Source organism: Anolis carolinensis, chromosome 1, assembly GCF_035594765.1.
Source record: "Anolis carolinensis isolate JA03-04 chromosome 1, rAnoCar3.1.pri, whole genome shotgun sequence".
NCBI classification, from domain to species: Eukaryota; Metazoa; Chordata; class Lepidosauria; order Squamata; family Dactyloidae; genus Anolis; species Anolis carolinensis.
Genome location: NC_085841.1, coordinates 137,042,687 through 137,060,072, shown reverse-complemented (window position 1 = coordinate 137,060,072; position 17,386 = coordinate 137,042,687). Strand labels below are relative to the sequence as shown.

Genomic DNA, 17,386 nt, shown 5'->3' with positions numbered 1-17,386 from the left:
TTAAGCTTTATCTGTAGAGTCCACTGTAAATGCTGCACATTGCTGCTAACAGATTTGTGTAAATGGATGGAACTCAGAAAACCTTTATTGTTGGCAAATTCTTGGTGGCCCCAACACTGAGCTAAGGGGACCACAGTTTAGGAAACAATGCTATGGACGAGAAGAGTTATAGATGAGAAATTCCATAAGGTAACTTCCATTTTCTTGAAAGATTTTGGGTGACCCCAAATAATTATGGCCAACTCATTCACATGACTTGGATGACCTATTTCAAGCTGGATAAAATATGGTTGGTTATTACTTGGCAAGGACTAGGTACTTAAAGGACTGGTTTTCAATGTCGTGAATAGGGTGCAAAGAAAAAATATTTATAAGACAAGTCCCTGGATTATATTTGCCTTCATTGCACATTAATGTATTATTTATTTATGTGTTAGTTTGATATAATGGAACTTCCAGTATTCAAGTTTTACCATTTAGAAACCTGTCTCTTTCTCAGCACTGCAATAGAAGTCCTTGCTTAAGATAGGTGGAGGGTTCTTTCTGGCATCTTTATTAAAATATCTGTTTCATGAGAAAATGAGAGCTTTGCTGTTGTCATTTTTTGTGTTTGCCCAGAAGAATATTTATCAAAAAGCAATTTTTGTATAATGGAATGTTTATTGATTTCTCTCTCTACCTGATAAATCATTCCCCTGAATCAACTTCTATGATTAAAGGAAAAAAGAAAATAAGGGGATGTCAGTTGTTTGCACACATGGGGTTAGGAATCTCAAATGTTTTCAAAACTTTCCTTACAAGCATAGGTTTTTGGGAGGGTTTTTGGTTTTGCATGTATGTTTGCCATACATTGCAGTAATTAGCATATCTATTTGCAATTAAGAGTCACTCTAAGCAACACAACTTTTTTGGAGAAGTCTTAAAATAGTGGGGAAAGGCAAAGTACTACACTTCCCATTCATTTAAATGGATATAGCCATGATTAGGTTTATATGTTGACATAATTCCTCAGCTTCAGACTAATTAGTACTATACAGATTAACTGTTTATGGAAACCATTTGTAGATACAGATTCTCAGAAGATTAATTTTACTTCCATGGTTAAAATTTTCTGAGACTTCATGTGACCTATTTAATATAACCAGCTGCCGTTTGTTTGTTTGTTTGTTTGCCAATTTCCAATCCCTCCCACATGTGAAATTGATTTTTAGGAAGAAATCTAAGAAAATATAGGAATAATCCAATTGTTACACCAATTTAACTAGATTCATTGAACTAATGGGAATTTGACAATCAAATATCTGCATAGATTCCAGTAATTCAGTGAGTCCACTGTAGTTGGGGCTAATAATTGGATTCAGCCTGACATTCTTTGGATTTTTGTGAGATTGATGTCTTCCTTAGAAGCAGCTTAGTCCTAAAAGGTCTTCTCTGAGTCAAAGTTTTTAGATGTTTGTAGGCATCCATAGCAATGCCCTTTGTTTGGTACATAGCACAGGAAATAAAATTTCTCTGCAGAAGTGTTTTCTGTGTAGAAATTGCTGTGTTCCGCACAAAAAAGTCACAAGTGAATTTTGGACAGATTAAGTCCTGGACTGTGAATAGTCTTTGAAAATTTCACCCTTAGAAAGGTTTCTTGTAGTAAGAAAATAATTGCTAAAACTACTTGCTGGATCCTTTAAAATGAGTGAAGAATGATATCTCTGGATCCTAATACATAAAAAATAGAATTAAAAATCCCACATAAATATAAGTTGGGCACAGGTCAATAAGTTAAATTATATTGAATTCATTAGGAGTAAGTCAGTTTGTGAACATGGCTGCAGTCACAGTAGTATGAAAAACAAAATTAAATACTAAATAACATGTATTTGAAAGGTATCTGACTGTGAGGTCTCCCTTTATATGGCTGGCAATTCTTTCTACAATGTATTTGTTGGACTAACATAATCAATTTTATGGGAGAACAAGCATATCATAAGAAATTATAAAAATAATGGTCTTAAGTAAGCCATCTGATCAAAAATGCCTGTACAGGATTAATTCAGTTTCAGATGTTTGAAAGATTGATTAAAAGAGATTAAGGTGCAATTGTGGCAAAGCTTTTGTAGGCTATCTTTACGAGTGAAAGATTTAATCTTGAGAATTTAGCTTTTATTCAATATTGCTTCCCACACTGCAGCAGCCCTCAAGCTAATTGAAAGTGAAATGATACCTATTGTTGGTTGCTCTCAAGACACAACTTTCAGCTTTATTTTAAACTCACTAGTCAGGATAAAACAGCTTCATTTGAAATCATTTCCAGTTCTATAAATCCTCACAATATGCTAGAGTTATCAAAGGTAACATTCCATTGCTATGTTGATATTCCACTTGATGAGATCCATCGCTTTTCTTTGCACTTTTAAAAGTTGGTGAGAGTATCTATGCTGTAGAATGAATCCACTAACTGCCCTAGCTTAATTCTGTGGGACCATGGGGGCTGCAATTTGGGATCATGTAGAATGCTGATGCCTCCGCAAAGTACAAATTCCAGGATGGCATAGAATTGAACCACAGCAGTTAAATTAGAAATAGCATCCCTCAAATAGGAGCTCCAGGAGACCCTGAAACGGCTTCCCCTTTTGCTTTGGCTCAGCACTGAGATTACCATATTGTGCAAATCTAACGCACACCCTAATTTTGGGAAGATGATTTAGCCAAAAATTGAGCATTAGGTTCAAGTAAATGCAGTTTCCTTGAAAATCAGCTTGTTCTTAGTCACATGATATATTCCTTTATCGTTGTTCTTTAAAAAGAAAAAGAAAAATCAGCTGAGCAACGAAATTCTTTCTAATGTTGCCAGTTCATTCCCCCTTTTAAATACTAGATAATGGTCTCAGAAGTCCAAATGCAGCATCTGGACTGCTTCTGATTTCATGGCCCTGGCATTGATATTTAGAGTATCATTACATTGGAGTAACTCCACTTCTTTATCTTGTTTGGCTCTGCCACATGAATGTGGATATCAAGAGCCTTTTTATAGGTGATGGTAATAAGACTCAAAAAGGGTTCATACCCTTTAATTGCATCCTTTCAACTGAACACCAGTGATCTCTATCTCAAGATGTTTAAATCAGATATATTGTGGTCATGTAACAAATAGTAGATCAGAGACACATAACATGTTTTGATTCATTTTGTACCACAAATTATCTTCCTCTTCTCTTTTATTACTGTATATACTCGAGTATAAGCCTAGTTTTTCAGCCCTTTTTTAGGACTGAAAAAGCCCTTCTAGGCTTATACTCGAGTGAGGGTCCTGGCTGGCTTATACTCAAGTATATATGGTACATTTATTATTTTTCTCTATTTTTATTGGTATTATTACATTTATTATTTTACTCCATTATTATTGTTAGTGTTACATTTATTTTACTCTATTCTTATTAATAATAATACATTTCTTATTTTACTCTGATATTATTATTGTTAGTATTACATTTATTATTTTACTCTGTTATTATTAAAAGGATACGTAAGGGCATTTACATTGAAGAAGATGAGAATAATGATTTAATCAGAGTTGGACAGTCTTATCTTAGAGTTTTATGTAAATATTCAAAAATATTTAACCTACTGATGCCTCAATTAATGTAATTTTATTGGTTTCTATTTTTCTGAAATTTACCACTCTCGGCTTATACTTGTGTCAATGTTTTCCTAGTTTTCTTGTGATAAAATTATGTGCCTCAGCTTATATTTGGGTCAGCTTATACTCGAGTATATACGGTATATTGAATAATTCAGACTTTAACAAATAGATAATCCCACAGTCAAATATGATTGAAGCTTTAGGAAGGACTTTTCTCTTTGGAAAATCTGAACAGAAGGAAACAAATATTATAGTAAAACATTTTTTCTTGTGGGCAAGGGATGTAAACTGTGTTCTATTTGGCAGAGAGAGCATGCTTGTGTGTATCATGCATCACAATCCGGAGTTCTTCTTATCTGTGTCTATGCCAATAAACTGGCAAAGCTCCTGTGTGTATTTGCAGGTCCCCATCCATTTCACTTAAAAGAAAGAATCCATGCATGTAAAGAAGCATTGGAAAGTTTCTGCAGATCATCATTCCCCACCACTGTCCACTTCAACAATTAATTTGCACATTTTGAAAGCATTTACTTCATTTCCTTGTGATAAACATTCTTTGGAGAAATCCATTAGAAGTCTTATTTATAGTTAAGATTTCAAAGATGACCTTTCTCAAGTATGTTTTGAAACTATGGCAAACTTTTGTAATAAGCAACTAGAAAGTATGTTTTTAGGAAAGGGAAAACAAATGCCAACTACCATAGTTTTTATACATACACTGAAAAAATATTGTTGTTACCAATAAAACAAAGAACTGAATTCTTCTTTATTTCAGATTTTTGAATCATATGCTTATCTGATTAATTAATATTTCTGTGTCATAGATTTTTCATAGGTTAATATAGTCAGCATAATTTATGATGTCAATTTCCAAATATATGACATTAGATTTCTACACCATTAGATTTCACAATATGTTATAGGACTTACAGAGAATTACATGGAACTCACTGCTGATTCCTGAGTGAACATATTGGCTCTTTTTTCTCATTCTAAAATAATCTTGTCCCAGCTGTATCCCCTCCCATAATGTGAATGTTGTCTGAGAATGGTGGTGGTAAGACATATGAAAACTCTTATGCTGGAAAAGGGGGTTCTAAACATGGGACCTCATTGTACAATGTGTTAATTTCTCTCTCTTGTATAGCTTTCTCTTTTTCCTCTTCCATATCAATGTATTCAAACAAGTATGATTCAACACCACATCTCTTTAGTCTGAGAGGCTAATGGTAATTGACAATTTGTAACCCCTTATCACCTTCTGGTTAACCAAGCTTCTATATAGACTGAAAAGATAGATTTCACAACTCTCCATTTAGGCACTTTTAATAGATTTTTGGAATATTTAATATGGCAGAATGAGAAAACAGTTTGGCAATCTCTGGAGTTGTTTTATTAATATAAACAAAGCTGTAAATACCTACATCTCAAGGAAAACATGGATTTCCCCATCTTTAGGCACATTCTTATCACATGTTGCATTATATGGAAGGAGTCAAACATATCACATTCATCTAAGAAAGTTTTGCTGAAAGAGCACCATAGGTGATCTACATTCACAATAATAATAATAATAATAATAATAATAATAATAATAATAATAATAATAATAATAATAATAATTTTATTTTTGTACCCCGTCACCATCTCCCCAGAGGGACTCGGGGCGGCTCACAGATATAAAACCAGCATACAGTGACATCAAATACAAATATCAAATATGAAAATACACAAATAAATTTAAAAGGTATTTAAAAAATCACAATCATTATAAAACACATGAAAAACAGCAATAAAAACATAAAATGAGCTGGGCAAAGTGCACTGAGTGAAACTTGTAAACAAGAAGGAAGTTAAGGTGCTACAAGGTCATGGGAAGAACCTTAAACTGGGGTGAACTCTGAGGCTATGTCAAGGAGTTAACCAACAGGTACAACTGGTCAGAAGAAACTGCTAGTACAAGGGTTTAGCAAGAAAGCAAGCATCATTTTTATCTGTTTTTTTCTCCACCAGGCATCTGTGAAGAAAACATACATTTACATAGGCATAGCAAAACATAAGCATCTGTTATACCTTATTTAATATTTAGTGGGGAGGTTATCTCTCCTTCTCTCACCATCATTTTAAAATTATTTCTCAGCTTTCACCAAACTGAAACAGCATCAGTAGCAAAATAATGTGCCAAAGACAGCTTGGGATGATCTCATTGGATGCTGCCATAAACAGGCAATCTTTCACATCTCTGGAGGCAGTTTTTATGCTCTGACTCCTCTTTATCTTGATATATACCTACCAGGAGTGTTTCCCATAACTGGCTTTCTCTTATCAGCCAATTAACAATAAGTTTTATTAGCCTTTTATACATTGCCAGGAATTATCTAATCACATAAGAGTGCAATCAGCCATTTGTACAAGGTCACTAAGTGTCCAATCATCTACAAGTGCTATCTGCCATCAGATCATTGTAGCACGTATTTTTGATAAAGAACTACTGGGACTATTTAATATACCTCATTAGATTTTTTTTTTGTGTGTTGGGCTTCTATAAAAGCCATTTTTCTCTTACATTTTCTACATCACATATTTATATTTCCTCTGCCAAAATTTTCTTGATTTATCTTTAAATTAGATAAATACCCCAAACCAAATAGTAAATCTATGAGTTTGGTGATCACAGCCTTATATAATGGAGTCTTTCGTCTCCCTATCACCCTGTTTGCATCTGCAGAATTCTGGGAAATGTCGTTTAAGGAAGCTGAGGACCTCTCTAGCAGAGAATTCCAAAGGTCCAACCTAAACTACATTTCCCAGAATTCTGCAGAAGCAAACTGGGCAATAGGGAGACAACGGAAGCCTCCGTACCATAATGCCAATATGATCTCGTCCTATAGACACATTGGGCTTTTTAATCTTTAAAAACACTTGAGTTCTCAGTCACAATATACTGATACTTCTTTATTTCGAGGCATTACATGCATAAAGCTTCCACAGGATAAAGTTGAAAGAGGATCGTACAAAGTTGTAACCTTCTGGATCTTCACTCAACTGTACCCTGACCCTGGAGGCTTTCTCCCCATGTGAGGATCAGATAAAAATTACATAGCTCAAGAAAAGATCTGGCAATGGGAAAAAACTGGTTTTCATTTCTCCATTGCAAGAGGGAATAATTTAACACAACATTTAAATCTAAACAGTAATATAAAATAATTTTAAATTATACAATAAATACAACAGTATAAATGATACAATGATGTATGATACAATTTAAACCAGAATAAAATCAACTAAAAAGGACTTAAGAAATCTCCAAAACCCTCCATACTGGACAGCGGTGAGGATTCCCCCTTTTGGCTGATGAGATAGTCAAGTTAATAAGAATAGTTGCTTTTGTGGGGCTTCAATGATCTATATAAATTAAAATGTAATGTCAGTCAGTGAGAGACCTCATATCCTCCAAACTACTCCACCAATTGCTATGAAATTTGGATACAACATAGCATTAGAACTGCTGAGTGTTTTAAACCTACTCTCACAAACCTGACACACCTGAGAAAGGTAAAATCATACCTCTAAGCAACGGCCAATCAGTCTCCTCCTCCCTTAACTACCGCCCTAACAGATGCCTCCTCCCCTTAGCAACAGCCAAGCACACCCCTCCTCTTTTAGCACCCATTGTAACAGATGGGTCCACCCCTTAGCAATGGCACAAGCAATGGCCAAGCAGTCTCCTTTAGCAACTGGTGTGGGCGAGGCCACAAGGGCAGGGTAGGCCTGCTTCCTTGCCACTCACAAGGAGTTACATGAGGCTGAGGCTCTGAGTCCTAGCCACGGAAAGGTTGTCAGGAGCACCTTCAGAAACTGCAAGCAGCAAGGATGTTAGCCAGGAGACAGCCCCATGTTTTACCATCCTGTTGGAGGCTTCTCTTTATATATCTGTGGAAGGTCCAGGGTTGGAGAAAGAACTCTATTCTGAGTTTTTTCATGGAACCACATTGGGCCACAGCAACGAGTGGACAGGTACAGCCAATAATAATAATAATAATAATAATAATAATAATAATAATAATAATAATAATTTCTTGACCGCCCTCTTTTTCCAGTCTCAAGTCGTTTTAGAGTTAGGGCAACCATAAGTTTAGGCCGGGGGACAGGTAAATGACTTTGGAGGGTTGCGTTCAGCATGTAGCCGTTAGTTTGGGGACCCCTGGTTTAGTTCATCCAGTTGTTCACATGTACATATTGTTCGTTTTTGAATAAAAAGTCTGCTGAAAGTTTGTAGAACTACTCTTTCTTTCTTTCTTTTTTGTGGTGTAAGAACCTCTATCTGTCTTTTCTACGTATGCCTAAGAACACATCCTCTTCATTAACTGAAGTATAGTTGATTTTTTTTAAAAAAAAGCTGTACCTAAACATTTTTGTCCCCTTTCAAACTCTCTCTGAAATATTTGCTTTGAATAGAGAAGAACAATGTAATCATGATCCTTACATTTTGGAAGTGATTTAACTCACTAGATCTTTAACATGCACTGGAGCCCCCACTACATTGAAACAGGTATAAGTCTTATTTTCCCATGGACTTGTTTTACCAGTTTGGATCAATCCTACTGCCACTGCAAGACAAATATGAAGAACACATTTCATAAATTTAGAATTGGTATTTGGTTTCCAATTTTTGTTGATACAAATCAAAATAGCTTATCTGACAAAATTGATTAAATTATTTTAGACAAGCCTTAAGAGATTTCCATGTAAATCAAGCTTCAAATTGCTATTGAGTATTTTAATCTATCAAGACCAATAATGCTAGCAAAAGACCAATGAAAAGATTTTTAAAAGAAATTTCCTGTATAAAATACTTTGAGTTCTCTCTAGGTTCATTTCTAATGCAGTTTCAAAGGGTTTTCTTTTAAAAAATCTATCTACAGAATGAAAATTTAAGTAAGAAGCTTTTTTTCTTGTATATTAATATGTTTTACAAAAACATAAATCCTTCTCTTTGGGATTACTTATCATAAATTCAAGAATGTTTATCATTCTTCTCTTTTTTGATATGCTTTTTAAAAAATGCTAAACTATATATTCAGAAGTGCAGTGAAGCCATTTTTCATTATAAATACACTGAATACTACCATGAGCAATGACAACATGAATCCAGTGAAACTTTGGTATTTGTTTAGTTATTTAAAACGTATTATATATATTAATTATGAATAAAAGTGTTTGTATTGTTATTTTACTTGTTTGCTCTTTTTTGCATACAGTACAAACTTGTTTACATGTTCTGGAAGCTCAGGAAATTATTTAGCTCAGAAAACTAACTTACCGTAGATTGCCTTAAGATAACTGTAGAAGTTATTATATTATACTTCTGTCATATATATTTTATAGCTATCAGTTAGACATGGTAAATAACTTATATTAAATGGACCTGATTACTTGAATGATATACCTTCATTATTATTATTATTACTAGTAGTAATAGAATCCCATTTTTCCTGTTTGAAAGAGAGACTCAAAATGGCTCACAATAAAACCAATATAATACAATCTAAAACCTAAAACTATACAAATATTAAAATATAATTAAATATAGTTAACATCATTAAAATTAAATTCCTTAGTCTGTGAGCTCATCTTGTGGTGCCATATGCTTCTAGGCCTGCTGGTTTTTAGGGGCAGGACACTTAGGTCCTCATCACATGGAAGTCCTTAAGCCCAGGGACAGTGGGGGTATCTGTGGGGCAGCATGGTGAATATATGGGGCAGTGGGGTAAACAGTGAGGCAGTGTCCTGCATTGCCTCCTTACCATCCCATGCTGGAAGCTGTCTATCCCCAGCTTGATCCTGCGCTGCCCCTGGCTTAGTGAATGAGAACATGAGTCACCCGTATTTTCAGGACTGCCGTCTAGCATGCTGCCAAGATACAGCTTGCACGGAGCCCTGCCAGAAGTAGGTCTGCATCATGTGATGGGCTCTCACAGGTTCTGTCATGGCTGTGTCCCAACAGCATCCTAGGAAACGGTTTAAAGCCTATGTGATGAGGTCCTTAGTGTATTTATGCAAGACTTCCTGCTTTTATTCTACAAAAAGAGTCTATGCTACTTTGTGTATTATGTATGTTATTTGTTGATCAAGAGCTTTCTGAATGTTGAGATCTAATGGCTCATTTACACCTACATAAAAATCCAGCACCAGAAGTGCTTCAGGCTGGCTGTGATGCTGCCCCTGACCCACAATAGTGATAATGTCCAGAGGATTCAACTGTTGCTCCTGTTGCTGTGGCAGCCAGCTGAAAAGCTTGTGACTAGGCCTTTTTGCTGATATCAGAAAGGAAGAAAGTTATCCAACATAACTTAATGCAGGGTTAATCTAGTTGTCTAAATATCCAGATTTGAATTCTGGCTCACTTTACCTTAAAGGGCTGGTATAGACAAGTCCTAAGTGGTATATACATGTATGTAAATGTGTCTCAATCATCAGAAAGTCCATTCATCCTTACTTGCAAGAATCAATAAGTATAGTACATTTCTCCATAATGTCCAAGAAATAAATATATCTTTGCAGTATTATCTTCATGTTCAAATGTGACAATGTGTTACAAAGAAAATTGTGGAAATTATTTTGACATTAAAACCAGTTTTTTCTATGAGAAACAGTGTTTTCAACCCAGGAAACCAATTTTTTGCACAGAACACAGGTTTTTGAACACTTCCCTCCCTTTTTCTACCACACAGCAATCCCTCAACACTACTTTGGGTCATTCATGGCCCACGGAAAAATTGTGCAGAATTCATATTATTTTTTTATTGACAGGGTTTTCTGACTGTCAGGATGTTTTTCAATCTGAGAGTATACAAATATGAATGTTCTTTCCCTCACTAGCTTCTACAGTGTAACATGTGTGGCAATTTATGTAGGGCATGAATGTTCACATAGAAACAAGAAGCATGCAGGATGAACGGAGATGGGTTAGTGAGAAAGGGGTTAACCAGGAAGCCGCCTCATAAAATCCTTTCCTTTTACCATGTGATATGGATCGATATGATGGTGGGTGAACAAAAGAAAAAAAAAACATTCTATATTGAAGACTTGAGTCTCACAATACATGAATGGAATTATGTCATTCTAAGGAGTGACTCATAAAGAGACTTCTACTGGTGAATAACTTTACAAATGTAAATAGAAAATGTTTGAAAGTTTCACTTAAAATTTGTTTGATAGTATGTTTAATGCAATAACATATCCTCTGAGGCAGCCTTCAGGTTCCACATTTATCTAGTGCCAGAACAATAATAAAATCCCTTATGTGACATAATTAATGTGTGTTGCTGTTATCATTTTGGCACAAGTTCCATCTGGTATCAATTTTCTAATTATTTCAGAAGGTTTTCCTTGGAGGACTGGTGCATTTGTGCCTATGTCTGCATGCATGTTGATGTACACAAATTGTGATTCTTTCTCTTATATACATGACAAGAGAAAAATGTAAGCAATGTTGTGCAATGCTTCCAGCACAATACAGAAGTAAATTATCACCTTTTGGGCAATATATGAAGCCTAGCATTGATAATCAATCTGCTTAGGAAATACTAATGAGCAGTTACCATGAAAAACAAGAAGAACATCTCTTAGATTGCAATAGATAAATTGAGCAATTGTGATGAAGGGAAATGTGGTGAAGGCTTGTAATTTCTCGCCCTCTCTGTTTCTCACAGACAGAATAACATAAAACAACAATAATGCTTTTATGTTTCCTATGAAATTTTATAATGAGGACATTAATACCAGTTGAGGCACTTCAAACATATTGATAGAAACTGTCAGCATGGTTTTAAAAACCTAGAGTTGTCGGATTTTCATGGCTTTCTAATGGAATATGTGCCATTTATTTAAATGCAGCTTTGCTGAAATGCGGTACTTGGATGAGGAATCCGAAATTAACCTGTAAAAAGGCCTGCAATGTTCACCCATTAAAAAAATTGCTGTCAAATTTTGGCAAATGTTTTCTTTTCCTTTTTTATATTTATCAAAGGTTAAGCAAAATGCTCCTACAAAGAGAAACGGATGTAATTGATGAAAAAATAGAGAACATAAGTCAGTTATCAACAGAATGCAGGACAGTGTCCCCTCACTTTTCGCGGGGTTAGGTTCCAGGCCTGCCTGCGAAAAGTGGAAAACCGTGATATAGCAGCAGTATATTTATTTCAATAAATATAGCCTCCCTCCCTCCCTCCCTCTTTTCCTCTTTAAACATACTGTTCTGTCTTCCTTGTTGTTCCTGGGGCGATGAGGTGCAGGCAGGGCTTACTGGTGCTGCCTGCAGGCGGCTGAGGAGGAAGCGCGGGCCGGGTCACGTGACTCAAGCTGGGCCCTTTTGTGCCGGCAAAGGGAGGGCGAGCCAGATGGAAAAATCCGTGATACAGCGAATCCGTGGAACCCGAACCGTGGATTAGCGAGGGAGCACTGTACTTAAAAGTCAATTGTGTAACTGCAAAATGGTGTCAAAAAAGTGAATTTTTAATGTGGTATGTGATGCAGCAGGTTAAACTGCTGAGCTGCTGAACTTGCTGACTGAAAGCTTGGTGGTTCGAATCCAGGGAGCGGGGTGAGCTCCCACTGTTAGCCCCAGCTTCTGCCAACCTAGCAGTTCGAAAACATGTAAATGTGAGTAGATCAATAGGTACCACTCCGGCGGGAAGGTAACTGTGCTCCATGCAGGCATGCCGGCCACATGACCTTGGAGGCGTCTATGGGCAACGCCAGCTTTTCAGCTTAGAAATGGAGATGAGCACCAACCCCCCAGAGTCAGATACGACTGGATTTAATGTCAGGGGAAATGTTTATATTCACCTATGTCATTGGCAAGGTAGAGGTTGTTAAAATAGTAGTGCTTCTCAAGTGATTGCTTTCCATGTGGCCAAATAACAAAGATGTAGGTAGAGGAGAGATATTTTTGGGGTACAAGTTCCAGGTAAACATTGTTCCAAGTCAACCATGAAACTGTTTGCATACAGGTTCCATGGCAGTACTACTGACTTGGAGGTACATTTTGTCCCCCAAATTAAAGTAGCTAAGTAAGTACAAAGTGGCATAGTTTAATGCTAGGTCTGTTGTAGCTTCATTTAGGATGATATTAATGATGGCTTGAGATCCACCTTGGTGTTCATGCATAGGGGATTCCAATCTATAGTAACTAGGATGGTGTCCTCTAGGAGGATGTAAATAGACTATACTTCAGAAAATTGGTAGTATCTTTCACACAGCCTGGAGTGCTGATGGCATATGGCCCGATGAGTCCAAATATTCAGATATCCAAATAATGTGTTGCTTGGCACAACAGGTCTTTCAGGATTGCCTCATTTGTGTAGTAGTAAATGCAAAATGCTTGCTTTAGCCTATTGGGATGTGGCTATTTGAATTTTGACCTCTACATCTGTGGTTAATTCTTAGAGTCATTTGTGTAGTTCTTTCATATATTCATCAGTAATGTTCTTCAGAGAGGATCATGTAAAAAGTGGACAGTTGTCTCTCTTAATTCCTGGAAGAGTTATCATGGGGAAAAGGTATCTCCATTGAAGCTTTATTACCAATCCTTGTTTCCACAACAAGCCTTTTAAAAAAATCCAATTATCACAGGGCCAGAAAGTGAGGTGAAATTTTCTGAGCAGAGGCACAGACAGCAAAAGTAACACACTGGGGTGTTAACCCTTCCCTATGCTTCCCAAAGCATAGGCAGTTACACTTAGAAATGTACCTGTTCTGACTTACATACAGTTTACATAGAGATTCAATTTAAGAAAAAACCTACAAAGCCTATCTTGCTCATAACCTGGGGACTGTCTGTATAGAATTCTGTCTCTCAGTTAATGTAATAGTACACTGATTGTCTCTTTTTACTGGATATCGAGTTTTGGAGAGTGTGTTTGACAAAACAAGACATAGAATGAGATGAAGGAAATTCATGACCCTATTCTCATCCAGTATTTCCAGTAATTTTCTTGATTCCAGTTAGTTTCCCCTACATGATTTTAAGTAGATTTTTCTTTGCATGATGAGCCATCTATTTTCATTGCAGCTAGTTGTTTAAAGAAATGTACAACTCTGATATTTGAGTTTGGGGTTTTTTTTATAGGAGGCTATGTGAGTCATGTTGCAAGTCACCCTATGAATCCTGGCCGAAGCATTTCTTTTCTTTAAGTAAAGAATAAGCTTGGGTTTGAGAGCTTATTGGAAAGGAAAGAACCTTGGGATGACTTCAGATAAGAAAAATAGCAAATGGGAAACAGAAAGAACCCTCTTGTCTACTTTTTGTTGCTTCCATTCTCCCTCATCTAAAATGACCAAACAATCATATAAGTGAGCTTCCGGCAGTGCACTGAATAGCCCCACAGGAAAACTTTTAGAGGTTTGATTATATAATGTTCGGGTCAGCATGTTTGGAAAATTTCATAACATCCCATACCAAAGATGATTGACAAAAATCTTGCTGATTGGGGAAAAGGATATATACACCCCTGCACAAACATGTTTGATATCTGGTATGATATTTTGTGCTGAGATTCATTAAGGATGGATTTAGAGTTTCAGAAGTTACTGCTTGAGGTCATTCTATTCTATCAGTTGGAAATAATTACTGTGTCTACCCCATCCCAAGTCTCCTACTAAATTTAGCACTTTATTTATCTACCACATCCTCTGAGCTTACAATATACACTCCTCGCACTTTGGCCCAGTTCAATTTGTTAACTCTTGTTCTGGTCTCTGGTTTTTAAATTATGTCTAACTATATTATTGTCACTATTTTATTTGTACTATGTTATTGTGTATAATTGTGTTTTTCTTTTGATGTATTTTTGTCTTCTGATGAAGTATATTAAATATGTATTTTAGCCTGTTTTATTGTAATTACCCGGGCTTGGCCCCATGTAAGCCACCCTGAGTCTCTTTGGGGAGATGGAGGCAGGGTACCAAAATAAAATTGTTGTTGTTGTTGTTGTTGTTGTTGTTGTTGTTGTTGTTGTTGTTGTTGCCATGACACCTGTCTATTTATAACCAGTAAACTATGAAAATGTGATATTTTAATTCTTGCATTGCAATAAAAGGACTTGATGGTTAATATATGTGTTCATTTCCAAATGCTTTGTACAGAGGGATGCCATATTTTCTGCAAACCTTTGGCACAGGAAATATTGCTTCCAAAGATTTGTGATATAATGAAATATATCCTGCAGATATGTTTACCTGCAGAACGGTAACTTCTGCTCATTCAGTGTTTCTTCAGATTTGTGCATGCATCTGTGCAGTGTACATGTCTAATATTTTCTCACTGAAAACTGTCTTTTTGTCTTTTACAGTGAAAAAGGCAATTGAGCTGAAATCAAGAGGAGTCAAGATGCTGCCAAATAAAGATAGCAACCATAAGAATTCTGTCTGTAAGTCAATAACATACACTTACTCTCTAAAAGATTATGGGTTATCTTTGAGTATTACATCCAAATGACACAGATGAGTAAATTTGTAACCAAGTATGTAGTGAAGGCGGGTTGACAGACAAGGCCAGGTCTAGCATTAGTCAGAAGGAGACAGATGCCTCACGGAGCTAAAGGAAAACAACTTGGTAATTATTCAATTAATTTTATTCTCCTGACTCAGAGTGATGCTTATGGCCATGTCTGCCTCAGTTACATAAATAATATGACCATTCTTAGCAGCTATTTGTCATGAATTGCATGTTAGTAAAATGTAAAACTGCAGACCTGTAATACTTTAGATAAATCCCCATTGAATTCTGAGTATATACACTTGTGCTATGTAAACAACTAGTTGTGTGCTTTCTATCTTGCAGTTTCCAAAGGTGGCAGCTTATGTCTATGATTTTTGCAGTCTAATTTGTAGGATGCTTGCTTTAATTATGGAAAGTGAATAAATGACATGCTATTAACAATATTTATAACACAATCTGCTGTGGATTCCAAAAGCATTTTATTATATTTTGTTAAACGGGGATGATACCAATATGCATCATTCCACCCGAATGAATTATTAATGACAACAATCAACTAATGAAGATAAACCTTTTATTAATTCCTAATCCTGATTGCCAATTTCATAAAGTCTTTCCCTTGGATATTTTTCAAGTAATTTGCTTATTCCTCCTTTTGTTGTGACAGTTGCTTGTATTTTACAAAACTAAATGCACTTGGGCAGCAACACTATTTGTGTGAGAGAGTGCAGAGAGGTAGAGGGAGAATAGGGAAAGTCTTAAAGGGAAAGGTATGTTTCAAGGCAGGATTAGAAGATGCAGACTGGTGCTATAAAAAGTGACAGCACAGTCCATCTGAGTGATAGGATTCTTCAATTCTGTGCATCATTTGAGAATGTCTGGATTTCAGTGTCAAATATATTCTGAGATGTAAGAAGAGAACACTGTCTGTTATACACGTGTAAAGGGAGTTTAGACTAGAAGCATGGCTTCTTTAATGCTAACATAGCATATTGCCTTTACTTGTTGTATTTGTATGCTTAAATTTAAAATATATAACTCAGAGGTAGGCAAATCTGTGTATGTGTAATGACTGTATTAGACCCTTCACATGCTATGGGTTGTATTTGCTTCTGCCATGAGGCGTGATCAGTTTTTGACTTGCTGAGTGTAGCGTCATCCCCACCTCTCCTCCGGCAAAAAGCACAACCACAATTTGGCTGTAAAATAGCCATTTACCCCATAGGCATTCATGATGTCATTTCTTCCATCTCAATAGAGAGAAAGGTCCTTTAAAAATAAAATGTTCATATATTTATCTTAGCCTATAAAGAGAAACATCTTCAAATGTTCTGTTCTTTTGTGCTGCATGTTTACTTTTATAGTGTTGATGTTCCGTTTAGTCCTAGAGATGGAGAAAATTGAGTTATTTTTAAGGCGATGTTTTTGCCATGTAGAGTCAAAGAACAAATGGCTTTACAGATTCAGTATTGATCTGCTGTAACACATTTAGATGAATTGATGGCACACACTGTGTTACTCAGCAGTTGATGCCAAAATAGCTAATTTTAGGACAGGGTAGCCCTACTGAGTCAGTGTTGGATGCACGAGGGAAGTGATGGAAAAGCTGTTACTTAGTTCAGTTAACCATTTGGGGGAAATTACTACTAATGCAGTGTATTAGGATAGAAAAAGCTTAAAGTGAGTGTTACAATATAATTTTGCCTGAGAGCGTATACATTGTCCTGCTTTATTCAGACTGTATTTGGAGTAATCACTGATGAGTTTATCATAGAATGAGAGTTCATTTGGTTCTCCTGATGCAGATTGTCTGTAGCTCCTATCAGTATATCCAATAGTAATATATGACAGTAGTTGCACCCAAAAAGTATCTGGGGGGCCACAGATTACTTAGCTCCACTATGCAGAATTGAAGGAAAACCTCAAACTTCATCAGTCTGCAGTTTACCTATGGCAGTGGTTCTCAACTTGTGAGTCCCCAGGTGTTTTGGCCTACAACTCACAGAAATCCCAGCCAGTTTACCAGCTGTTAGGATTTCTGGGAGTTGAAGGCCAAAACATCTGGGGACCCACAGGTTGAGCACCACTGACCTATGGAGATGAAGCTGAGTCACTCAATATTAGAAGTACTGATACATACCTAAACTCTGGATATGCTCTCCTGGCAGTTTCATTTATACATTAAATAGTATGGTGGACAGTATCAAACCCTGCGTAATAGACCAATAACTAGGGTATTATTCAGGTAT

General features: G+C 36.2%; 1 protein-coding gene across 4 annotated transcripts in view; it reads left to right on the top strand.

The window, feature by feature from the left end:
* csmd1 (CUB and Sushi multiple domains 1) overlaps positions 1–17,386 on the top strand; it is a 1,478,446-nt gene that overhangs the window by 990,533 nt on the left and 470,527 nt on the right. For all 4 annotated transcript variants that reach the window (XM_062969106.1, XM_062969107.1, XM_062969108.1 and 1 more), the window contains one exon: positions 14,989–15,066. In XM_062969106.1, coding sequence (XP_062825176.1) covers positions 14,989–15,066 — 78 coding nt within the window. The remainder of the gene's footprint in view (positions 1–14,988; positions 15,067–17,386) is intronic.